Here is a 27,024-nt window from a genome sequence, read left to right as displayed (position 1 = left end):
TGTCTACATTCGCGCGTATAAATGCGCACTGTCCACGTTCAGTCAGTTGCTGACCGTTGGAGTCATTATTGACCAATCAAACACTTATTGACCAATAAAGCACCTAGATCCAAATAGTGCATCCCTGGCGGTAGCGGTGGTGATGGGGGACAGTTTCATGGAAGAAAAAGATTAACAGGTCAACACGCGTAGTAGGCTACTAAGGGAAGGAGGGGTTATATCCTGAACTACCGGAGAGACGCTCATGTTCACGCTCACACTACTCGTCAACTGTCTGTCCTGACAAGAGTGAGACATCAGATGTCCGCGGGAAATATGGACCATGAGAGGAAAAGAAAAATGAAGGAGCAATGTGCCCTGAGGAAGGACATCATCAAAGAGTTCCTGGCAGAATTTCTGGGGATATTCGTATTAATAGTAAGTACATTGACACTTTCCCTCATCACCCGACTGTCATTTAATAGCCTGCTTTAAAGCTGCAACAATATGGTAATAAGGTGTCAAATTGTTCTCAGGGGACTTGATCTGTCAACAGGGATATCATGTTTTGATATGTTTAGGTGCTGACTAATATATCCTGATAATGTGGCTTCTCTTTGATGTGCTCATCCATAATTCTGGTCTGAGAAACTCCTTGGGAGATAATTAACACATCTAGAGAATGTTGTAATGGCAAGTTTGACAGGTGGAGAATAGGAGGGTGAGAATTAATGGGATGCTTGGTATTTTCAGACATAAAGAAAAACATGATCAAACACAATAAACCTTTACTGACATGCACTATTCACCATTCACCATGCACCATGCACCATGCACCATGCACCATGCACCATGCACCATGCACCATTCCATATGATGTATGATCATCACAGTGATTTGACATTCATGTTTCTTTAGAATGTATCTAATCTGTGAATAGACCCAATTTATGTAGCATACTGCACACCTTTATATTTCCGCAAAGCTTCATTATTTGATTAACCAGGCTACCTTATATGTTGCTTGTAGGCTGAAAATCATCATATGACAGCATCAATAGTTAATACACTTTTAAAGCATACCCCCCTATCAATTGCAATCAACTTGTAAATTAATACAGTGATTTGAAATGGAATGAGAATAGATCTATATTACACTGAATACAGAGAAGACATTAGCATAAGATAGACCACCTGGTCCAATTCACTGTTCCTTTTCCCCCTTAACAGACATACATACTTTCTCTCTCTCTGCATTATCACTGCGGTAAAAACACACACATTTCCCCATCACCAAGTTTGGAGGGAAACACTGTTTTACTGAGGTAAAATCTACAGGGGTCCTTAATAATCTGACCTGTCCTTTGCCTTCCACCTGTCCCCTCTGGGTTCACCTCCCCGTCCTGTCCTGTCTGTCTAAGTGGCACAGCTCAGTGGCTGGGCTTACTGAGGCTCAGTCTCAGTGGGCTCAGTGAGTCAGTGGTCATCTAGGTCAGCGGCACAGCATCAATGGACTAATCCACTCCTCACAACAGAAACAGCTATTTTTGGACGGCATCCTTCTTTCAACACTTTTGTTTTGATTTACTTCTCCTTCTAATTAATCAATGAAAGGATGAATGATAATTTCCCATGCTTCAAATGGGACATCTTCTATGGCATTCTTCTTACAGAGTTCAGGAGGAACACCCTGATCTAAAAGGCCATCTAATTAGAAATGAAGGCTGTAGAACAAGAGGACTAGTCTTTTGTGCATAATTGGAAATGAAAAAACAACGACTTCCTCCTGCCAACATGTTTTTGCTTGTGTTTTTTTGTCTCTGTCTCCGTCCCAGCTCTTTGGATGTGGCTCGGTGGCCCAGACGGTGCTGAGTAAGGGAGCTCTGGGAGAACCCCTGACCATCCACATCGGCTTCACTCTGGGGGTGATGATGGCCGTCTACGTAGCTGGGGGAGTTTCAGGTGAATACCATGCCTCCTTTACATAACTTTGCATTCTCAACATTCATTTCTAAAGTCCACTCGGCACATAGCCAATATACATTGTTCTAACTTCCCAAATAGTTGATTTTGCAGTATGATTGAAAATGCAACACAACATGTGTGTTTAGTGTTGAGACTTTTCAGTTGGTCAGCACCTCATTTTATAAATCAGGCCTTTTTATGTCATTATATCCTATTTTGTTTGTAACATGAAACTACAAAAGGAGAGACTGAGATACTGACAGATGTAGTATAGTGTCATTACTATAAAAAACACAAGATGAACACTGAGAGAAAGAATGATACTTTGCACTCAGTCACCTCTATCCACAAACAACTTGTCCAATTACAAAAGTGGTGGCACGTATCCTAGCGGTTAGAGAGGCAAGCCAGCATCAGGAGGGTTGGTGGTATCAAATCCTAAATTCCATTGCCTACACTCATTAAAAAAAAAGGTTCCAAAAGGTTTCTTCAGCTGTCCCAATAGGCAAACCCATTTTGTTTCCAGGTAGAACCCTTTTGGGTTCCATGTAGAACTTTATTCTACTTTATTCTATTTAAAGCATACTCCTATGGGGACAGCCGAAGAACCCTTTAAGGTTCTAGATAGCACCTTTTCTTCTAAGAGTGTACTGTTTCCCTTGAGCAAGGCACTTAACCCCCCACAACAACAGCTCCCTGGGTGCCCAGTGTGGCAGCCTCCTGCACCTCTCCAAAAACCTGCTCATGTGTGTCTCAGAGGGGTTAAAAGCAGAAGTCAAATTTTGTGCAATTGACAAATTAAAGGATCTTAATATTAAAAAGGGTTTTGGGTTAAAATATGTGAGCAGGACTCAAAGGTCATCAATGGTTGTTTGTCTTTGATGAAAAGGCTTTACTTTGCCATGAACTTTGGCCATGGATGTTTGGCTCTCTTTGCTCTCAGGTACTAAACTCTTAAAGGACAACATGTACTTCCCACATGTCTGGGTAACTGTGTGTTATGGCTCCATGGATGTCCTCACATCCACATGTTCACGTGTTCATTGTTTGAGAAAGGAGGAGATGATGTCCATCCCTATTGTCAGGTAGATCACAGGAGAGAAAGTAAAGTGTACAGCCATGGATCACTAACACTCTCTGACTTGTGTCCTGGGGAAAAGTCCACACACAGTAACAGAAATGCAGTGTGGAGACCTACTAGGTCATCACTAGAGACTCAGCAACATGGCGAAATGATGCAGAGAACATCATCTTAGTATTCCATAGCAGTCTGGACTCAACGTGGGTACCATTTAGTATTACCCTAACCGGGAGAGAGGCACAGAGGAAATGGAAGAAATATGTAATAGCTCGATTACCCATTCCTAATGCCTGGCTGCTTCTTGGTGTCAGAGGATGAAGTGTGCCGGCTAGATTTACAAGGCTGGAGTTGTGTGTCCTCATGTCCAGGGGAACTTTATTGGGTACATTCCATAGAGATTAAAGCAAGGATCGCCCTCTCCTTCTCGCTTCGGCAGCAATAATGGCACAGAGGGATAACATTAGGGGGAATTACTTTTTAAAAGTCACGCTGCCTTAGATGAGCTTGCTGAGCAAGGTGGAGAGCGCTTTTTAATCAGCAATCAAGGGTTTCATTATGTCTCAGCGAGGCTTTACGTAATGGGGGATGATGAGTTGTAATTTTAAATTTCCGTGGTAATTTCCATCACAATTGGGACATAAAAGAGCAACGACGTGATTAGAGCTTTTAATGCCCACCCCCGGGATAATATGAACACTGTAGCATATGAGCTAATATGAGTGTTATATGAGCCATACTCAATGTGCTTTCATCTTAGAAAATCCAGTGTTGGCAGAGTGTGAGCTTAGTCTTTGTACTGTATCTCTAAAGCTCAACTCATGACCACCCCTCATCCTCAATGCCTGGTTTACAGCTACAACACATCAGACCAGAGTGTTGGGAAGCCAACATTTATGCCATGTTTGGATGAATGTGGATGAATCATTAATTGAGGAGCTTCCTTGAGCGAAAATGAATTCAGGAAGAATGGAGTGTGTAGTAGGCTACAGTATAGGAACCTTTACTGCATGATTGGGCCATTCAACCCTGGGGCCCATGTGTGGATGAGAAGCCTTCACGCTGTTAGGTGACATCTCTGATGATGATCACAGGTATTGGACTAATGAGCTTTACTGGGGCATGGGTCTCCAGCCTTCCCAGCCAGGCTAGCCTCTCCAAGTGGAACACAACACACTTCTGTTTCCCCCCACTCCTTTTCACTCCTATGTTGGCGATGCTAATTTACAGGCAGAGTAAACCAGAACCCTTGTTAGCGGAGGTGTGTCATGGCCGGGTCCTTCCAACGACATGCAGTTTGCGCGAGCCTTAAGCAGATTCAGGCAGATTATGTCAGACCCAATTCCGATCGGATGTTTCAGCTGGCTGTTGTGGCCACACTAAGGGAACAGGGCTGGGGATTAGTGTTTGGGGCGCTCTGAAACCCCCAGCAGTGTTGCCCCGCTGAGGTCACCCAGAGCCTCAGTCCCCACCTTGGGCCCCGCCTAGTGTTGTGCCGTAATTAATTGTGTCTATGACTGAATCCACTAGATAAGGATAGTGGTTACATGCATTTGTATCTCAGACTTCCTACAAAAGCTTGAACCTTGTTTTGAATTCCAGTTTTGACCTTTGTTCCAGGGGCCCATGTGAACCCAGCAGTCTCCCTGGCCATGGTGGTCCTGGGCAAGCTGCCAATAAAGAAGTTCCCTGTCTACGTGGCAGCACAGTTCCTGGGTGCCTTTGCTGGATCTTGTGCTGTCTATGGGTTGTATTATGGTAGATGTTACTGTCATCATGTCCATCACCATCATCATAATCATCATCATTATGATCATACACATTAATGCAGAGATTCTAAATGGAACCCATATTCATAGCATTTAGCCAGGGTGATATTTGAATGGAAAGGTGTTGATCATTATTGGAGTGGGAACATTATAGGTTATTACTAACACTAACATTATTGGGAAAACTCAATGGCTAATTCTACTATTCTCTTTTCCATAGATGCCTTAATGGAACACACAGGAGGAGTTATGCAAGTTACTGGCATCAATGCCACAGCTAATATATGGGCATCCTACCCTGCCAAGCACATCTCAGTCCTTGGAGGATTCGTAGACCAGGTGAGAGATGCACCATCAATGGTTATCTAACCATATCCTAATACTCTTTGTTACTGAATGATATGAGCCGCACAGACACACCCTGATTTATGTTTGAAGTCCCTGAGCTACAACATGTCAGTACATGTGTAATAGTATGTATATAAATGAATGTGCACGTGAGCATTAATGTATTTAACCAGGCAAATCAGTTAAGAACACATTTTTATTTACAATGACGGCCTATCCCGGCCAAACTAACCCTAACATGGACGATGCTGGGCCAATTGTGCACCGCCCTATGGGACTCCTGATCACGGCCGGTTGTGATACTGCCCAAGATTGAACCCGGGTCTGTAGTTACGCCTCTAGCACTGCGATACAGTGCCTTAGAGCACTGCGCCCCTCGGTCCCCCAAATGCATTTAGATCAGTCATGTGAAGTGTAAGTAACTAAGCAGACATGGTGAACAGTATGTGTCAAATCAAATCAAATGTTAGCTGTCACATGGTTCGTAACCAACAGGTGTAGACGAAGAGTGAAATGCTTACTTACGGGCCCTTCCCAACAACGCAGAGAGAGAGAAAATAGAGAAATAATAGAAAAGTAATAACACATAATAGAAGTAATAATAAATACACAATGAGTAACGATAACTTGGCTATGTACACGGGGTACCAGTACCGAGTCGATAGGTATGAGGTAATTGAGGCAGATATGTACATATAGCTAGGAATAAAGTGACTAAGCAACAAGGTATATAATAAACATTAGCAGCAGCAGATGTCATGAGTAAAGAAGGTTAGTGCAAAAAAGGTCAATGCAGATTGTCTGGGTAGCTAATTGGTTAACTGTTTAACTTACTATTTAGCAGTCTAGTGGCTTGGGGGTAGAAACTGTTCAGGGTCCTGTTGGTTCCAGACTTGGTGCATCAGTACCGCTTGCCATGCAGTAGTAGACAGAACAGTCTATGACTTGGGTGTCTGGAATATTTGACATTTTTCAGGGCCTTCTTCTGACACCGCCTGGAGTAGAAGTCCTGGATGTCAGGAAGATTAGCCCCAGTGATTTACTGGGCCGTACGCACTACCCTCTGTACCGCCTTGTGGTTTGATGACAAGCAGTTGCCATACCAAGCGGTGATGCAGCCAGTCAAGATGCTCTCAGTGGTGCAACAGTAGAACTTTTGGGGGATCTGAGGGCCCATGCCAAATCTTTTCAGCCTCCTGAAGGGGAAGAGGAGTTGTCGTGCCCTCTTCACGACTGTGTTGGTGTGTGTGGACCATGATAGATCCTTAGTGATATGGACACTGATGAACTTGAAAGTCTCGACCCCCTCCACTACAGCCCCGTCGAAGTGAATGGGAGCATGCTCGGCCCTCTGTTTCCTGTAGTCCATGATCTGCTCCTTAGTCTTGCTGACGTTGAAGGAGAGTTTGTTGTCCTGGTCCTGATAGGTCTCTGACCCCCGTGTTGAGGGTCAGCATGGCGGATGTGTTGTTGCCTACCCTCACCACCTAGGGTTGGCCGTCTGGAAGTCCAGGATCCAGTTTCAGAGGGAGGTGTTCAGTCCCAGGGTTCTTAGCTTAGTGATGAGCTTGAGGGCACTATGGTGTTGAACGCTGAGCTGAGTCATTGAACAGCATTCTCACATAGGTGTTCCTCTTGTCCAGGTTGGAGAGGGCAGTGTGGAATGCAATAGAGATTGCATCATCTGTGGATCTGTTGGGGCAGGATGCGAATTGGAGTGAGTCCAGGGTGTCTGGGATGATGTTGTTGATTTGAACCATGACCAGCATTTCTAAGCATTTCATGGCTACAGATGTGATACGGGGTATGGGGTGATAGTCATTTACAGGTTACCTTGGCGTTCTTGGACACAGGGACTATGGTGGGCTGCTTGAAACATGTAGGTATTACAGACTGTGTCAGGGAGAGGTTGAATATGTCAGTGAAGACACTTGCCAGCTGGTCAGCTCATGCTCTAGGCATCCTGGTAATCCTTGTGAATGTTTTAAAGTTCTTACTCAAATCGGGCAACGGAGAGCATGATCACACAGTCGTCCGGAACAGCTATTGCTCTCATATATATATTGTGAACAATACTGGCTGAGCAAAAACAACCATCTGTGTTGAATACCCAAGAGCTGAGTGTGCACATACAGGTTTGGTTTCGAATTGAAGGCAGTGAAATTTACATTAAATTAAGGATTTTTTAAAACTTTTGATTTAAATAGCTTTACTTTTCAGTTTATTGAGAAGTCTTTGAAAATAAATGCAATTTTTTTCAATTATTTAATTGTAGTTTACTTCCTAAATTGACTGCCTTCAATTCGAATTCAGCCCAACCCTGGTGTGTGTGTGTGTGTGTGTGTCTGTGTGTGTGTATATGTGTGTGTGTATATGTGTGTGTGTGTGGTTATGTGGTTGGGTTTGTGTGTGTGTGTGCATGTGCGTGTGCGTGTGTGTGTGTGTGTGTGTATGTGTGTGGTTATGTGGTTGGGTTTGTGTGTGTGTGTGTGTGTGTGTGTGTGTGTGTAGGGGCTCAAAATATAATCAGAAAACAATCATTAACTGGCTAATAGAAGCAAACATTGAAGCAGTTGTTTTCCCCTCTATGAACAGTAATTAATGCAATTGTTGAGTTGTTGACTATTTTTATCCCAAGATAACATTTGCTCCTAATATCTAACCATATGGATACTGTTCAAAAGACTTTAAAGTTGCCTCATCTATCCTTCATCCAGGGGAAAGGGGAAGCCCCATTATAGGCTTAGGCAAAAGAATAGACGGCCACAGGTCATCACAGCAAATTAGTCCTGCTGGCCACAGACAGTCATTATAAAACCCAGACCATAACAACAAGCCATTCTCCCTCTGTCACTGTCTGGTATCCAACTCCTATTATCATCTACCATTACATAAAAAGCTACAAAGAATACCACTGTTATGCTATTATGAGAGGCTGTCTTTTCTATATTGGTGGAAGCATCACAGTGACAGCATGAGCAGTAGCTACAGATGGTTCATTTTGTAGCGGTGATGAATATACTGAATACAGATGTAGGATCTTAATTTGATCACTCTTTTGTTGCTGTAAATTTTTCTGCACAGCAGGAAATTGTATTGCAGTGTATTCAATGTTTAATTAGGCTGTTAGCACTTGTAAACAATGACAGCCACTGCCAGGGAATCTAAACCAAAGCATGGACTGCTGTCATACCTTGTCCATAGACTACTTACAGGTTGAGTAAACCAATATGTAATTTTGTAATTTGAGCAAACTATCCCTTTAATTATAATCTACACAATAATTCATATTTCCTGATGCTGCAGGATTATTTTCCTGCTGTAGCAAACTGGTTCAAATTAAGATCCTACATCTGTATGTCTGTCAATTTTCTGTTTTGATCATTGCTATCTCAAACTCATGGTTGATACCTTGTCTCCAGGTAATAGGAACAGCTGCCTTGATCCTGTGCATTCTGGCCATTATTGATGGGAAGAACATTGGAGCTCCTAAAGGGATGGAGCCACTGTGCATTGGCCTGATCATCATGGCCATCGGAGTGTCCATGGGACTCAACTGTGGCTATCCCATCAACCCTGCTAGAGACCTGGGCCCAAGGCTCTTCACTGCTGTGGCCGGTTGGGGCATGGAGGTGTTCCGGTAATTTCCAACAATGCTTATACTAGAGAGAAGACAAGTCCCACAAATGAGAGCTGGATGGCCTCCATAAGTACAGTAACATTGTTAGATGCCTTTTGCCCGGAAACCCTTTGAAATTGAAAATTAGCTTTCGTCTCCTAAAAAATCACTTTACAGTAGAACATTGAAAGATTCACGAAGACACAAAAACAGAGTATGTGTGTGTGTGACAGGGAAGCCCCTCTCTGATCTGAGCGTGCCAAGCGGAGCTGCAGGCACATTATGCTGCTTTTCAGTCCTCCTCCCCAGCAGTGGCTGGGAGTTAGGCACGCAGTGTGAGAAACATGGGAGTGAATACCAGTGGCCTGGCCTCCTTCTCTCCTTCAGGAAGAGCAGGAGTATGCGGCTCTATCGCTATCTCTGCTCTTCTGACAATCTCAATCAATATTTCCAGCAACCTCTTGTATCTCCTGCATTTTCAAAAAGGCTTGGAGACGTGAGCGGGCAGAGTAAGATTATTTCTCCGCACATAAATATTCCATGCTTCATATAACAGAAAAATGGCACCATTGTGTGTCCTACTGTCAGAGGCAGACTCCCTCTCTCTGCCATCACTCCTCAAAGCTGTCCCTGGTCTTTGGGTATTTATTTACACTAGATAAGCAAAGCGGTCATCGGCTGCAATGTCTGTACTTTGCCATGCAAACTTCCATAGTCCCTAGAGAAAGCTGGGTGAAGCAATTCACAAGCAGTTATTCAACAATGAGAGCTGGGCTAAAGAAGAGTTACATAAGATAAATGTGAAGGATATGAGGGACCTCTCTGCCAGTGCACTATAGACTTCTCTTCAGAAGAGGGCGCTGTCTGATCTAATGGCCAAAGTCAACAGTTTCCCAACCTGCACTTTGGGGAGCCCCGCCATTGCACATATTTGTTCTATTCCAGCACTAGCACAGTACACCTGATTCATCGGAATGGGCTGGTCGATTAAATCACAAACTGAATCAGAAGTGCTGGAGCTAGAATAGAACAATTGTGTGCAATGGCTGGGGGTCCCCTACTGGGGTGGGAAACGTTAACGTACAGTATTTGACCCTCTTCTTTATAACGTGTTCACACTACATCTTACCAGATGTTCTGCATACAGATGTAGGATCTTTATTTGATCACTCTGTTATAGGAGAACTCTCCTGCAATGCAGGACATTAAAAACGTGTAATTTCCACTTTGAGATTAAAGACTTGATTTTCCCTTAAGAAAAATGTATGAACCCCTACAAAAATGTCCATGAATTATAATTTCCTGTTGCTGCAGGATTCCTTTCCTGCTGTAGCAAGCTGACTCAAATTAAGATCCTATGTCTATATGAAATCATCCATATACGTATACATTTAAGATTAGTCCTCGCTAATGCGCACATAAACCTGCGGCCCTGAGATTTACATCACACTGTCAAATTTGACGTAATCTGCCCGTTTGAAATATAGGTTTAAGTACTTCCCTTAAATCTCAGCTGTTTTAGCAGCACACACAGCTGTAATCACGATGTTAAGATAGAGATGTTTAAGGGTGATAGTAGGATATATAGCGTACATTCCATCCACCATACATTCCATCCACTGAATCTCTGTAAGGAAACTGAATGCAATAGGACCAGGTACAGTGACACTTTCCTTTGACATCAGTAGGAAGAGCTGAGAGGGTGCCATGTCTACGAGACGTCATCGTGTGACCCAGTGTGTCTGTCCGTCATCAGGCCTGATCATGGGATGTGGTTAGTCACCCTGGCTCTGCCCATGGATTACACACCCTAATCCACCAGCCATGTAGTCTGCATCCACCCCCTGGTAGTTTAGCAGCTAAACACAGCCTGTTCAGACACTGTCTGTTTTCCTACCTGGGCCTTGTCACGTCAGTGCTGGTCATTCAGTCCCTTTCACCCACAGGATCCAAATAGTCAGTACTAGCAGAGGGAGGCTAATCTCTATCAAGGAGTTGCCCTGAGGTGATCAAGCGCTCAGTTCAGGACAGAATCAGGACATGTACTACGTAGGCTACAGTAGCAAAGAGCTGTTTAGGTGGGAATTTGAGGGGTGATCTGGGGGTCATTGGAAATTGTTAGGCTTTTACTATTACCTGCTATTAAGATAACTGGCAAATCTGTAAAGCACAATTAGAATTAGGCATTAATAGAAACAGATGGGTGGGGAGTGGGAACAGATCAACTTTATGTATAGTTGGATCAATAGATTAGCAGGCAGATCGAAACCTCTTAAGGATCCGCCCCTTTTTTTACATTTTCACCTAAAATGACATACTCAAATCTACCTGTAGCTCAGGCCCTGAAGCAAGGATATAGTTTGTGGAAAAGTGAAAGGAATATAGGTGATTATAACACAATAGATCTTGTAAAAGATAATACAAAGAAAAGCCAACCGTTCTTTTGTATTTTTTTTTTGTACCATCATCTTTGAAATGCAAGAGAAAGGCCATAATGTATTATTCCAGCCCAGGTGCAATTTAGATGTTGGCCATTAGATGGCAGCAGTTTATGTGCACCGTTTAGACTGATCTGATGAACCATTGCATTTCTGTTAATAATGTTGAATCAAGACTGCCCAAATGTGCCTAATTTGTTTATCAATAACTTTTCATGTTCAAAATTGTACACACTCCTCAAACAATAGCATGGTATTATTTCACTGTAATAGCTACTGTAAATTTGACTAACAAAGATTAACAAGAATTTAAGCTTTCTGCCAATATCAGATATGTCTATGTCCTGGGAAATGTTCCTATTACTTACAACCTCATGCTAATAGCATTAGCCTACATTAGCTCAAGCGTCCCGTGGAAGGAACACTGATCCCGAAGATGTGAGAGAGTGTAGAGGAGTAGTGAGAGGTGGAGATTAGAGAGAGCCTATCCAGGGAGTCTTACTGTGTAAATTAACAAAAGGTAGTAGTGGAATCTGCTCACAATGTACCAGTGGAGGCTGCTGAGGGGAGGACGGTACATAATAATGGCTGGAACGGAGCAAATGGAATGGTCCGTGTGTTTGATGTATTTGATACATTCCACTGATTCCGCTCCAGCCGGTGCTGGTGCCACCTGTGTAATGTACAGTAGCGTACCCCAGACCATGGCACGTTCCTGGGCCGCTTTAAAGCCCCATCTTTTTCAATGTATTTTTAAATCATCACTGTATCACATGAAAATAACGACAAATATATTTTTATCATTTATTACCCTGAGCCTCCTTTTGCTATCGATTAGGATGTCTGATTGTGTGGGGGTGTTGATACAAATTTAAATATATTTTCATACACATCCCTGATTGGTGGATAGGATCATCCCTGCTTACTCCTTCAAATTAGGAGGATACATATGCAAATACAAGACAACTGGTCATTGGTCCGAATAATTAGATCAGATTATGATTTAATGCTGTTGGCCAAAAACTGCATCCCACCTGAACAGGCTGAAACTCCAAGTATTTTTTCAATAACCTCTTACTCTTAATTAAAGGGCATTATAATATTTTTGTAATATATAATATATATATATTACAAATATTATAATATTTTTCTATGAGTGTTTTTTACACCTCATAGTGTGGAGATATCATAAAATAAACAGGTAAATCATGTTTTTGACTGCACTGTCCCTTTAACGCGGGTGACCACTATTTACCCTGTAGATAGTGTGCAAAACATTACTGAGTTTGCACCCCCTTTGGTTCTCAGAACAGCCTCAATTCATTGGGGCATGGACTCTACAAGGTGTCGAAAGCGTTCCACAGGGATGCTTGCCCATGTTGACGACAATGCTTCCCACAGTTGTGTCAACTTGGTTGGATGTCCTTTAAGTGGTGGACCATTCTTGATTCACACGGGAAACTTTTGAGCATGAAAAACCCAGCAGCGTTGCAGTTCTTGACACACTCAAACTGGTGCGCCTGGCACCTACTACCATACCCTGTTCAAAGAGACTTAAAACTTTTGTCTTGCCCATTCAACCTCTGAATGGCACACATACACAATCCATGTTCTCTCAAGGTCTTAAAAATCCTTCTTTAACCTATCTCTTCCCCTTCATCTATACTGATTGAAGTGGATTTAACAAGTGACATTATAAGGGATCATAGCTTTCACTTGGATTCACTTGGTCAGTCTATGTCATGGATAAAGCAGGTCTTCCTAATGTTTTGTACACTCAGTGTATTTGGTATTAAATGTTTTATTTTAACTTACTCACTACAAAGTCAAATGTAAACTCCTAAACCCCTGCATCTATATCTCATCTGGTCTGTGCAGTGCTGGAGGCTGCTGGTGGTGGATCCCAGTAGTGGGGCCCATGGTGGGAGGAGTGGTGGGAGCTGCCGTTTACTTCCTGTTCATCGAGCTGCACCATGCCGAGCCTGAGAAACAGGGGGAGAACAACATCAAGGACAAATATGAGATGGTCACCCTGAGTTAGACAAAGAGGCCATGAGCACCAATGGTACTGAGGCTTGGCAGCTTCCTACCCCTTTAACCCTCAACAGGCTAAACATTCACCTCAATGAGGCCACACTTGACACAACCTTCTCCGCTTGCACTAGAGTCATTTCCTCTGTCTAAGGGACCTGAGGTCAGGTCTCAGTCTCTGCACTCTCATGGACAGGTCTGCTGAAAGAATGCCAGTTGAGCCAACACATAAAAAACACAAACAGCATGTAATGTTAAATTCACATCACAAGCTGAGATCTCAGGCATGTTCACTAGCCCATGACATCATCATCAGGTGTTCAGCCTATGCATTCTACTATGGGGATAGTTCCTGAGTACAGTGATTTTTAAGAATTTATATTGCATTCCTTGTATAGGGATATTTTTCATTGCAGGAGGAATTTTCCAAGTTTGAAACCGTCTCAATATTTTCTCTTTCAGGCAGAGGCAATGGTAAATGTTATTAACCAGATTAATGGTAAATGTTATTAACAACATAGAAAATAGCCAGTAACAGTTTCTGTGATGGAAGGAAGGAAGTGTGTATATTCTTTGTCATTGAGCTAGTTTAATGGTATGCTCTCTGGAGTGTATTCCGTCTTCTGCTTCACTTCATCCATCTATTTGTTACAGTTATGTGAATCGCTCTGCCTGCTGTAACACACAGCCTCATCACTGCATGTGTGCTATAGCTAACACACATCTATGTATTTGTGCTTTGAAAAGCTTATAGTCTTGTTTCCTAGCTTTTATTTTTAGAGGGCAGAAAAAACAGCCTTAATGTGTGTGAAATGAGCCTCACACCGTTCTGTTTGTACTCTCTCTCTCGTTGAGCACAGAACTGTGTATCGTGACACGGCATCACTTCTAAATTATTTTTATCTAACTTTTATTTCCTCTTACATAACATTCCTGCTGTCGTGTGCACACATTTTCATGGAAGCATGAGTAGGGAAGCCTAGTATCTACAGTACCTAGCATGAGTAGGGAAGCCTAGTATCTACAGTACCATTGGACATGTTTTAATAAACAAAATACTGTATGAAGAGTCCAATGAGAGATAGTTTACCCCACTGGCTAATGGCCATATGGGAATGTATAAAAATGGTTTGTTTATCGTAATCAATACGTTATTCCTCCAATGATGTGACTAGGATTTAACCACTGAGGAACTCCTACACTATGACCTATAGTGAACTGGACAATAACATAATAACATCAGTGCAACTTCCAAGAATAGAGCCCTTCAACTCAGACAAAAACACTCAAATGAACCAAGTGATGTTATTTAGCCATGGGTGGGCAGAGCAACATGGATGGGCAGAGGAACATGGATGGGCAGAGGAACATGGGTGGACAGAGGAACATGGGTGGACAGAGCAACATGGATGGGCAGAGGAACATGGGTGGACAGAGGAACATGGGTGGACAGAGGAACATGGGTGGACAGAGGAACATGGGTGTGCAGAGGAACATGGGTGTGCAGAGGAACATGGGTGTGCAGAGGAACATGGGTGGGCAGAGGAACATGGGTGGGCAGAGGAACATGGGTGGGCAGAGGAACATGGGTGGACAGAGGAACATGGGTGGACAGAGGAACATGGGTGGACAGAGGAACATGGGTGTGCAGAGGAACATGGGTGTGCAGAGGAACATGGGTGTGCAGAGGAACATGGGTGTGCAGAGGAACACTAGTTCCCTATTCCCAGAAGAGCCCTCACCAATGGAACACATAGCATTTTATAACCTGTATGTGGCTTACTACTGAACCAGATATAATTCGTAAGGAATAATAAAGCTCTTTAGAAATTATTTTCTATATTACTTAGTGGTTTAGTTGCTGTAGTTTCTTATTGTAGTTCATTTTTTGTTTAAAACAATTGCTACATGTACTTTGGATGACTACATGATGCTAGCTTGATTCTCCTGAGATTCAACCTTTGGATAACTGCATGATGCTAGCTTGATTCTCCTGAGATTCAACCTTTGGATAACTACATGATGCTAGCTTGATTCTTCTGAGATTCAACCTTTGGATGACTACATGATGCTAGCTTGATTCTCCTGAGATTCAACCTTTGGATAACTACATGATGCTAGCTTGATTCTCCTGAGATTCAACCTTTGGATAACTACATGATGCTAGCTTGATTCTCCTGAGATTCAACCTTTGGATAACTACATGATGCTAGCTTGATTCTCCTGAGATTCAACCTTTGGATAACTACATGATGCTAGCTTGATTCTCCTGAGATTCAACCATTGGAGGAGTACAATGTTTTATGGCTGTTGTTTTTTTGTTGCTTCACTTGGCTTAAGAAAAGATAAAAGGCACTTTTCCTCACACAATTTTTCTCAGATGCTATTTGATAAAAGTTACTTGTTTGTGAAGGTCATTTTGTAATTTATACAACTGTAATGTAGATTTGACAAAAATGCATATTTCATGTGTATTTCTTTCTTACTTAATGTCTTGATCAATCAATCCACATGATTAATGGTCTACTGATTAAGGGAAGTAACCACTGTGGTCCACTAGCACTGGAATAAGTGCATTGGTAGTATTCAATATTACCCGTGTATGCAATCCTAAAAATAACAGGCCAGAAAACCGGTCACGATCACTGACTACAACCACTTAGTCACTCCAGTGTGGAGTGAATAAAACATTTTAAAAAGGCAGTAATCGGAAATGCTTATGTAATGTCATGAAGAATAGATAAGGCATGATTTCTCTCTCTCTCTATCTATCTCTTTAGGCCTGGTTTGTTGCCTCCCCTCTGCAGAGTTCATCTCACTGTATGTGTGAATAACAGACAGAGCACTAGGACACTCACAGTGGATCATGCCAGCTCACATACTGTACTCACAGAGAAAATAACTCTTTAAATTCAGTTTCAACTGGCAGCATCAGTCCCTACCTATACATCTCCCTTTAAATCACAAATACATGTTTGAGTTTAGTTTGAGTTTATTTTATTTTTACAGGGACAGTGCACATTAATCAACTTTTCAGTAAAAATGCCGGTTTTAGCCAGCCGGCTAATTTTCAACCGCAGTCCCTGGGCAGGTTATTAAAAACAAACATAGGACAAACAAGACATAGTATACAGACAGAGCAACATAGGACAAGCAAGACGTAGCATACAGACAGATCAACATAGAACAAAAAGCAGCAAGACAAAATTCATAAAAGCAACAAAGGGTTTTCCACACCTCACAAGCTACAGCCAACAGACAACATGGAAAGTCGGCAACACACAGCTAGGGACCATGTTCACAAATCTGATTGACCTTTAGCCATGTCTTCAAGCATTTTGTGAAAGTGTTATATGTGGTGCAGTTATGTGTGTCTGATGGCAGTGTATTTCAGACATGGGAAGCTCTCACAGAGAAAACAGATTTACTAAAGGTGCTTTTCCTTAAGGGAACTATACAGTCACCTCTCATGGCAGACCTTGTGGATCTGCTGCCATACGTTTGGGTTTTCTGTTTAACAAAAATACTGAGTGGAGGGGGAGCCAGGCCATTTAGGATCTTGAATACAAGACATGCGTCGATGGATTGCACAAGATTTTCCCAACCCAGGAGCTCTTGCTTTCTGAGGATGTAACAGTGATGGTGGCTATTGCTTCCTATAAAGCACTTTGAGAGCCTGTTTGTAGACAGACTGAAAAGGTCTTAATGTTGTACAGCAAGCTTGGGCCCAACTAGTCAAGCAGTATGTTAAGTGGGGGAGTATCATAGATTTGAAGTACAGTTTTGCTACCTCTGTCGTCAAACAATTTCGTATAAATCGGAAATGAGCTAGGTTGAATTTGGTTATTTGAATTACATTTTTCACATGCTTTTTAAAAGAGAGGTTGGAATCAAGTATGATGCCAAGGTACTTAAAATCAGATACCACCTGGAGCTTCTCCCCTGACACATAGACATCTGTCTCAGTAGCATCTGTTGCCCTCTTTGTGAAGAACATGCAAACTGTTTTTTCACATTTAGATGGAAACACGAGTCACTGAGCCACTTTGTAACCTGGACCATTACAGTAGTGAGATCTTGTGCAGCTTGTTGTTTGCTCTTTGCATGCACATACAGTGGGGCAAAAAAGTATTTAGTCAGCCACCAATTGTGCAAGTTCTCCCACTTAAAAAAGATGAGAGAGGCCTATAATTTTCATCATAGGTACACTTCAACTATAACAGACAAAATTAGAAGAAATAAATCCAGATAATCACATTGTAGGATTTTTAATGAATTTATTTGCAAATTATGGTGGAAAATAAGTATTTGGTCACCTACAAACAAGCAAGATTTCTGGCTCTCACAGACCTGTAACTTCTTCTTTGAGAGGCTCCTCTGTCCTCCACTCGTTACCTGTATTAATGGCACCTGTTTGAACTTGTTATCAGTATAAAAAACACCTGTCCACAACCTCAAACAGTCACACTCCAAACTCCACTATGGCCAAGACCAAAGAGCTGTCAAAGGACACCAGAAACAAAATTGAAGAAATCAACTGTGGGAGCAATTATTAGGTAATGGAAGACATACAAGACCACTGATAATCTCCCTCGATCTGGGGCTCCACGCAAGATCTCACCCTGTGGGGTCAAAATGATCACAAGAACGGTGAGCAAAAATCCCAGAACCACTTGGGGGGACCTAGTGAATGACCTGCAGAGAGCTAGGACCAAAGTAACAAAGCCTACCATCAGTAACTCACTACGCAGCCAGGGACTCAAATCCTGCAGTGCCAGACGTGTCCCCCTGCTTAAGCCAGTAGATGTCCAGGCCCGTCTGAAGTTTGCTAGAGAGCATTTGGATGATCCAGAAGAAGATTGGGAGAATGCCATATGGTCAGATGAAACCAAAATATAACTTTTTGGTAAAAACTCAACTCGTCGTGTTTGGAGGACAAAGAATGCTGAGTTGCATCCAAAGAACACCATATCTACTGTGAAGCATGGGGTGGAAACATCATGCTTTGGAGCTGTTTTTCTGCAAAGAGACCAGGACGACTGATCCATGTAAAGGAAAGAATGAATGGGGCCATGTATCGTGAGATTTTGAGTGAAAACCTCCTTCCATCAGCAAGGGCATTGAATCCCAAACACACTGCCCGGGCAACGAAGGAGTGACTTCGTAAGAAGCATTTCAAGGTCCTGGAGTGGCCTAACCAGTCTCCAGATCTCAACCCCCATAGAAAATCTTTGGAGGTAGTTAAAAGTCTGTGTTGCCCAGCAACAGCCCCAAAACATCACTGCTCTAGAGATGATCTGCATGGAGGAATGGGCCAAAATACCAGCAACAGTGTGTGAAAACCTTGTGAAGACTTACAGAAAACATTTGACCTCTGTCATTGCCAACAAAGGGTATATAACAAAGTATTGAGATAAACTTTTGTTATTGACCAAATACTTATTTTCCACCATAATTTGCAAATAAATTCATAAAAAATCCTACAATGTGATTTTCTGGATTTGTTTCTTCTCATTTTGTATAGTTGAAGTAGTTGAAGTTGAAGTGTACCTATGATGAAAATTACAGGCCTCTCTCATCTTTTTAAGTGGGAGAACTTGCACAATTGGTGGCTGACTAAATACTTTTTTGCCCCACTGTACTTTATATCCCACGGTTCAGTGTACTGTTGGTCACAGAGCTGACAAAACAGGGAACAAAGACCTGCGCATCCTTGACCAGACAGGTGACTGACTGTATGTAGTCACGGTCAGTGAGGGGGACAGGGGTCCACTTCCCCTCTTTTATAGGTGGTAAAACTGTAGGTTGGCATGGGTCAGGTGACAGCAAACAAAAAACAAGCACTGCCTGTGTTTGAAAAAGAAAATGTTCATTCTCTCTCTTACCATAGGTTTACCTGCAGCTGACATCACAGATGACAGAACATTTCTTTAACTCTTTGGGATCTGCCGCTAGTCATCTAATCTAAAGACGTGAGCTCAGACCTCAGATAGAAAATTGGAGACCTCCACAAGTCTGGTTCAGCCTTGGGAGCAATTTCCAAATACCTGAAGGTACCATGTTCATCTGTACAAACAATAGTACGCAAGTACACTGCTCATAAAAATAAAGGGAACACTAAAATAACACATCCTAGATCTGAATGAATGAAATATTCTTATTAAATACTTTTTTCTTTACATAGTTGAATGTGCTGACAACAAAATCACACAAAAATGATCAATGGATATCAAATTTATCAACCCATGGAGGTCTGGATTGTGGAAAACCACACTACAGGCTGATCCAACTTTGATGTAATGTCCTTAAAACAAGTCAAAATTCGGCTCAGTAGTGTGTGTGGCCTCCACGTGCCTGTATGACCTACCTACAATGGCTGGGCATGCTCCTGATGAGGTGGCGGATGGTCTCCAGAGGGATCTCCTCCCAGACCTGGACTAACGCATCCGCCAACTCCTGGACAGTCTGTGGTGCAACGTGGCGTTGGTGGATGGAGCGAGACATGATGTCCCAGATGTGCTCAATTGGATTCAGGTCTGGGGAACGGGCGGGCCAGTCCATAGCATCAATGCCTTCCTCTTGCAGGAACTGCTGACCCACTCCAGCCACATGAGGTCTAGCATTGTCTTGCATTAGGAGGAACCCAGGGCTAACCGCACCAGCATAAGGTCTCACAAGGGGTCTGAGAATCTCATCTCGGTACCTAATGGCAGTCAGGCTACCTCTGGCGAGCACATGGAGGGCTGTGCGGCCCCCCAAAGAAATGCCACCCCACACCATGACTGACCCACCGCCAAACCGGTCATGCTGGAGGATGTTGCAGGCAGCAGAACGTTCTCCACGCCGTCTCCAGACTCTGTCACGTTTGCTACATGTGCTTAGTGTGAACCTGCTTTCATCTGTGAAGAGCACAGGGCACCAGTGGCGAATTTGCCAATCTTGGTGTTCTCTGGCAAATGCCAAACGTTCTGCACGGTATTGGGCTGTAAGCACAACCCCCACCTGTGGACGTCGGGCCCTCATACCACCCTCATGGAGTCTGTTTCTGACTGTTTGAGCAGACACAAGCACATTTGTGGCCTGCTGGAGGTCATTTTGCAGGGCTCTGGCAGTGCTCTTCCTTGTACAAAGGTTGCTGCTGGGTTGTTGCCCTCCTACGGCCTCCTCCACGTCTCCTGATGTACTTGCCTGTCTCCTGGTATCGCCTCCATGCACTGGACACTACAGACAGACACAGCAAACCTTCTTGCCACAGCTCTCATTGATGTGCCATCCTGGATGAGCTGCACTACCTGAGCCACTTGTGTGGGTTGTAGACTCCATCTCATGCTACCACTAGAGTGAAAGCACCGCCAGCATTCAAAAGTGACCAAAACATCAGCCAGGAAGCATAGGAACTGAGAAGTGGTCTGTGGTCCCCACCTGCAGAACCACTCCTTTATTGGGGGTATCTTGCTAATTGCCTATAATTTCCACCTGTTGTCTATTCCATTTGCACAACAGCATGTGAAATTTATTGTCAATCAGTGTTGCTTCCTAAGTGGACAGTTTGATTTCACAGAAGTGTGATTGACTTGGAGTTACATTGTGTTGTTTAAGTGTTCCCATTATTTTTTGAGCAGTGTATAAACACCATGGGACCACGCAACCGTCATACCACTCAGGAAGGAGATGCGTTCTGTCTCCTAGAGATGAACGTACTTTGGTGCAAAAATTGCAAATCAATCCCAGAACAACAGCAAAGAACCGTGTGAAGATGCTGGAGGAAACAGGTACAAAAGTATCTATATCCACAGTAAAAACGAGTTGTATGTCAACATAACCTGAAAGGCCGCTCAGCAAGGAAGAAGCCACTGCTCCAAAACCGCCATAAAAAAAGCCAGACTACGGTTTGCAACTGCACATGGGGACAAAGACCATACTTTTTGGAGAAATGTCCTCTGGTCTGATGAAACAAAAATAGAACTGTTTGGCCATAATGACCATTGTTATGTTTGGAGGAAAAATGGGGAGGCTTGCAAGCCGAAGAACACCATCCCAAATGTGAATCACGTGGGTGGCAGCATCATGTTGTGGGGGTGCTTTGCTGCAGGAAGGACTTGTGCACATCACAAAATAGAATTCCTCATGAGGATAGGAAAATTATGTGGATATATTGTAGCAACATCTCAAGATATCAGTCAGGAAGTTAAAGCTTGGTCGCAAATGGGTCTTCCAAATGGACAATGACCCCAAGCAAACTCTAAAGTTGTGGCAAAATGGCTTAAGGACATCAAAGTCAAGGTATTGGAGTGGCCATCACAAAGCCCTGACCTCAATCCTATAGAAAATTTGTGGACATAACTGAAAAGGCGCGTGCGAGCAAGGAGGCCTACAAACCTGACTCAGTTACACCAGCTCTGTCAGGAGCAATGGGCCAAAATTCACCCAACTTATTGTTGGAAGTTGTGGAAAGCTACCTGAAACGTTTGACCCAAGTTAAACAATTTCAAGGCAATGCTACCAAATACTAATTGAGTGTATGTAAACTTCTAACCACGGGGAATGTGATGAAAGAAATAAAAGCTGAAATAAATCATTCTCTCTACTATTATTCTGACATTTCACATTCGTAAAATAAAGTGTGATCCTAACTGACCTAAGACAGGGAATTTTTACTCTGATTAAATGTCAGGAATTGTGAAAAACTGAGTTTAAATGTATTTGGCTAAGGTGTATGTAAACTTCCGACTTCAACTTTATACAAACCCTGGATTGCTGATGCTGTGTATTGGCTATTGAGAGGCTTTGAAGCCACCGGTTGGCCATATTGACACTCCCCAGTAGGAGCAGTCCTCCATAGGAATTAATGGAATTCTACAGTATTTTAATTACATGTTTCAAGGACAAAATTACATGTATTTAAGTATTTTTTGTTGTTGTGGGAATTGTAACATTAGTAATCTAAACAATTCATTTATGATTATTTTGTTTAGGTCAAATTATGTAATTTCAAAGTATGCATCAAGGTGTCTGTATTAGAATGAATGTGGCAAAAAACGAATGTAAATATGAATATAGCTTCCAAAATATTATTTTACTGTGGTGAGGAAGTGCCAAGATGGACGCACGATGGCATCAATACAGTACCCATGTTAGTCATCTAGAGTTGTGAAATTGTTAGATATTACTTGTTAGATATTGCTGCACTGTCAGAACTAGAAGTACCAGTATTTCTCTACACCTGCAATAACATCTGCTAAACATGTGTATGTGACCAATATATTTTGATTTAGTGTACATTATGTTAAAAAGTTTGGAGTCACTTAGAAATGTACTTGTTTTTGAAAGAAAAGCACATTTTTCGACCATTAAAATAACATAAAATAGATCAGAAATACAGTGTAGACATTGTTAATGTTGTAAATGACTATTGTAGTTGGAAACGGCAGATTTTTTATTGAATATCTACATAGGTGTACAGAGGCCCATTATCAGCAACCATCACTCCTGTGTTCCAATGGCACGTTGTGTTAGCTCATTTGTGTTAGTGTTGTTTTAGTTAAACAACAATCTCGACATCAATATTAATATAAAATCCTAAAACATTAGACCTTTTTTCCTCTGTTATTACTCTGCATTGACCATGTTTGTATTTTTTAAACATTTGTAGAGGACCCGAAGCCTGTCCTGAGAATGAAGATGCCTCACATTACCAGCACAGTCTTCAAGCTCTACTCTGATGGTGCTAAAGACATGGAGGACTGGTGCACGGTGGAGGCTTTCAGACCTCATACTCAGACCTCCTGTGGTTTCAACAGCAGTCATCCACTCATTATTATCACCCACGGATGGTCGGTACGGCCTGTTCTCTCCACTCCTCCTGGCTCAACTAGTGATGACACGTACACAACATGGCCATTGGCTCCTATGTAAAACACATCACAAATGGACAGTAGATGCCCCCAATGATATACAGTGGAGGGCCAGATATAATATGGTGGCAGTTCTCCTTATTTTACTCAGTTGTTGTTCTGCACTTCAGATGCAGGCCGGTAAATGTGATGGAAACTGTAGTGGGTTGGGGGGAATGAAGTTATATAGATTTGCTATGGTCCCTTACAACAAAACGTGAGCCAAATGAGTAGGGTTGCAAAGCTACAGGTGAATTACAAAGTTACCAGAATCTTCTATCATTTTGGTAATGAACAGGTAATATATGGTAACTTTTGTAATTTATACATTAATAACTTTTATAAATGTATTCATATATAGAATACATGTTTTATATTTGTGTCCATATTATCCATGAGTTCCAAGAATTATAAAAAAATAAAAATAAAAAAATGAAAAAAGCATCTAATCAGCAATGACATTATTTTTCAATTAACTCTACAACTCTTCAAACTATTTATTTTTTCACAACTGCTACCAGTTTGGCGACAAAATACATATTGACATATTTAAGTAAATAAAAGCGTGTAAAAACATAAATAAAATGATATTTCATGCTGAAATCCTCATATTAAACACCAATGGTATTCACTAAGTTGATGGTTTAAATGTATGATAATGTTTAACAGGTTTGTATTTTAAAACTATGTTATTTGATTAGTTGATATATTTGACATGTGATAAGGCCACATAGAGGGACAGAAATAATTATGTACACCTGTGATAATCTGGAGTACCCAAAAAGGCCACTAGATGTAATCTGATAAAATTCCCCCCAAAAACCTTGAAAGTTACCAAAATTCTGTGAGTTTACTGGTAAACGTAGAAGGATTCCAGTAAGATACCCTCCCTTTGCAACCCTACAAATGAGACTAAAACCCATTTCTCCTTTTCCAAGATAAACGCTCTGATGGAGAGCTAGGTGCCCATTCTTGCTTCTGCTCTGAAGACCAGTCTACCCTAACGCAGCCCAGAACACTAGGGCAGTGGGGAAGGACGTAACATTCCTGCTACAGTGGCTGCAGGTGAGAGTCAGGAAAGTGTTCAGCGTGTTCAACAAGGACTGTCATTGCAAAGTACTGTTTGTGTGACAGAAATGATAAGACAACCTCTTTAGGAGATATAATATGTCTCCTACAAAAGACAATAATGCCACATCACCTCCTTTTCACATCAACACTAAAATAGTGATCTTTGTGTGTCAGGAGTTTTACCAGTTTCCTGCAGAGAAAGTTCATCTGATTGGATACAGTCTTGGTGCTCACATCTCTGGATTTGCTGGAAGCTACCTGGGAGGACCTGGAAAGATTGGACGAATCACTGGTGAGACTTTCTACTCTCTGTAAATATTTTGTCACACCATTTCCTGGCTAAATAATGCATTAGAGTACAATTCTTATAGAAGTATCCAAGTCTAATGGCACTCTGGTGAAAAGACTGAAATCCTTTGTGTTTGTTTGTCCAGGTCTGGATCCAGCAGGTCCCCTGTTTGAGGGCATGGCAGCATCAGACAGACCTACACTCAAGAACGCATGGGGCTGAGTGTGGGAATCAAGCAGCCTGTGGCACATGTTGACTTCTACCCCAACGGGGGTGACTTCCAACCAGGATGCCACACTTTCCAGAGCTTAATGGAACACATCGCCTTGCATGGAATCAATGGTGAGTCTGTCACAGTGGTGGAGTGGGGAAGGGAGAGTCATTTGGCATGTAGAAAAGTATTGGTAGGGTATATTAAGGAGAAGAGCTATTTTTGATCAAAGTAAACCATTACCATTTACCTTGCAGAGAGGCACAAACTAAAATAATAAAGCAGTATCGTGTGAAAGCAGTGCCTCATCTTATATTCACGCTGCTCTGCTGAATATGAATAGAATTCCCAATAGTCAGAAATAAGTGGTGGTGGGATTTCAGGGGATTCAATCAAAAACGGGTTTTTTTCTTACATGAAAGACAGAAGCACATTAAAGCATCTGTCATCCTCATGAGTTAATTAGCCAAATACGTCTCCCTCAGCCCTGTCCGTCCACTCTGCATTCTGCCTCCAGGCTATGATGAGAACTCCTCAGGAGAAGCAGGCCCGAAGACAGGTCTCACATCAGTCTGCTCACAGACATAAAGAGGTAGACAGGCCTTTTTACCCAGAGAAGTGACAGGACATCATCTGCTTTTGTGATAATGACCAATCCCCAAATAATGACCAACTAAAAAGTATAATCAGGATCTTGTTAAGGTGTAGTCTGTATTCTGAGGAGAGGAAAAGATTGAAGGCTGGAACAGATACAGTTCTGAATAGCCTCAGTCCCAGATCGTTTAACCAGGGCTAGAATGATGCAGTGACCTGATCACAAAGGGAAACATTTGAGTCCAAAGTTTGAATGCTCAATTCATATGTGTTACAGTCTTATTGCCTGCCCCTTTTAAAATTCCACTCACATTTCCACTCTTTCTCTCCTAGATTTTGAGCAGACAGTGAAATGTGCCCATGAGCGTTCAGTCTACCTGTTCATCGACTCCCTTCTGAACAAAGACAAGCAGATCCTGGCCTACAGATGCAGTGATGACAATGCCTTTGAGAAGGGTACCTGCCTGGACTGCCGCAAGAACAAATGCAACACACTGGGCCACAACGTCAGGAGGGTGCGCAGTGTCGCCGGCAAGAAGCTCTACCACTAGACCCGCTCTCACATGCCCTACAAACGTAAGTGCACACAATGGTGTCCCATGTCCCTTACAGACAAAACCCACTCTTCCATGTACTTAGGAAATACTGTAGAATGTCAGAACTTAACAAGCAGGAAAGCGTGTAGTTGGCACAGGCAGGAGCCTAGAGTAATACATGTTAAATTCATGGCATTGTACTGTACTGTACAAAACCAGGAATAACATTTTGCATAAGAGCTTTCTGGAACATGAGTCCTTGGTCAATAACTTTTACGCATATCGACCATCAGGGAATGGTGAGACAAAACCGCAAACTCGTCAATGAAGAGCACTTTTTGACAGTCCTGTCAATATATGCATGACCAGGTCTCAAAGGGGGGTTTGTGCCCATTTCAGATGAAGGGGACCCTTGGCATCTGTTCTTTTGGTTGTTTTTTCCGAGTCAGTAGAAAGGCCTCTTTAGTGTCCTAAGTTTTCAAAACTTACTTAATTGCCTACCATCTGTAAGCTGTTAGTGTCTCAATGATGTTCCACATATGCATGTTCATTAATTGTTTATGGTTCATTGAACACGCATGGGAAACAGTGTTTAATCCCATTAAAATGAAGATCTGTGAAGTTATTTGTATTTTTACAAATTATCTTGAAAGACAAGGTCCTGAAAAAGTTCCTTTTTTTGATGGGTTATGAGGTATACATTAATGGCGCATGTATGCAAAGACACTCAGCACAAATGAAAAGATATCGCTCATTTCCAATCTCACTCAGACATAGACAAAATGCACGAGCTTGCCAGGAGTCGAACCTAGAATCTTCTGATCCGTAGTCAGACGCGTTATCCATTGCGCCACAAGCCCAATAATAAATTCACCCGATACTAAATTCACCCTAACTCTGCTCTAATTGGTCAATTCTGGATATTTGGTAGCGGACGGTAATATGATTGGTTATTATGGTTATTAGGCGCATCAGATTTGCGGACATTGAGGGGATTCAAATCATCTGGGCCAGGCGCCCGGTTAGGGTGTTTGGCACCGGGTGAATTTTGGAATCGAACTGCTTCCCGGGCGTGAGCACCGTTCAAAGCCAACGGCGAAAGTCGCTCAAAACAAAGTGACGTAATTATGTATGTCGAGTAATGAGTAGGATTCAGTGTTTTCACCTGCAAAAGTGATTGTTTTATTTGTTGAAAACGCACAAT

The 27,024-nt window shown here is 42.3% G+C and overlaps 1 protein-coding gene, 1 non-coding gene and 1 pseudogene across 2 annotated transcripts; 2 read left to right on the top strand and 1 right to left on the bottom strand.

Moving 5' to 3' along the window:
- Nucleotides 1-193: 193 nt before the first annotated feature.
- Nucleotides 194-15,687, top strand: LOC109895381 (aquaporin-9). Its single transcript, XM_031830933.1, has 6 exons — nt 194-417; nt 1,814-1,940; nt 4,642-4,779; nt 5,011-5,129; nt 8,561-8,778; nt 13,074-15,687. Exons 1-6 carry the CDS (start codon nt 301-303, stop codon nt 13,234-13,236), a joined length of 882 nt encoding a protein of 293 aa, XP_031686793.1. The 5' UTR covers nt 194-300; the 3' UTR covers nt 13,237-15,687.
- Nucleotides 14,542-26,632, top strand: LOC109895243 (hepatic triacylglycerol lipase-like; annotated as a pseudogene).
- trnar-acg (transfer RNA arginine (anticodon ACG)) lies at nt 26,608-26,680 on the bottom strand. The gene has a single exon. It is a non-coding gene; the product is annotated as a tRNA-Arg (tRNA).
- Between the last annotated feature and the right edge of the window lie 344 nt (nt 26,681-27,024).

This window comes from Oncorhynchus kisutch, linkage group LG8, assembly GCF_002021735.2.
Source record: "Oncorhynchus kisutch isolate 150728-3 linkage group LG8, Okis_V2, whole genome shotgun sequence".
Classification (NCBI taxonomy): Eukaryota; Metazoa; Chordata; class Actinopteri; order Salmoniformes; family Salmonidae; genus Oncorhynchus; species Oncorhynchus kisutch.
Note: the sequence above shows the minus strand (reverse complement) of the source record. Positions and strands in the feature narration are given on the sequence as shown.

Coding starts and splice junctions, on each gene's coding strand:
- LOC109895381 (XM_031830933.1), top strand. CDS start 301: ATGTCCGCGGGAAATATGGACCATGAGAGGAAAAGAAAAATGAAGGAG. Junction 1,941..4,641: donor CGTAGCTGGGGGAGTTTCAG/GTGAATACCATG, acceptor CCTTTGTTCCAG/GGGCCCATGTGAACCCAGCA. Junction 4,780..5,010: donor TGTCTATGGGTTGTATTATG/GTAGATGTTACT, acceptor TCTTTTCCATAG/ATGCCTTAATGGAACACACA.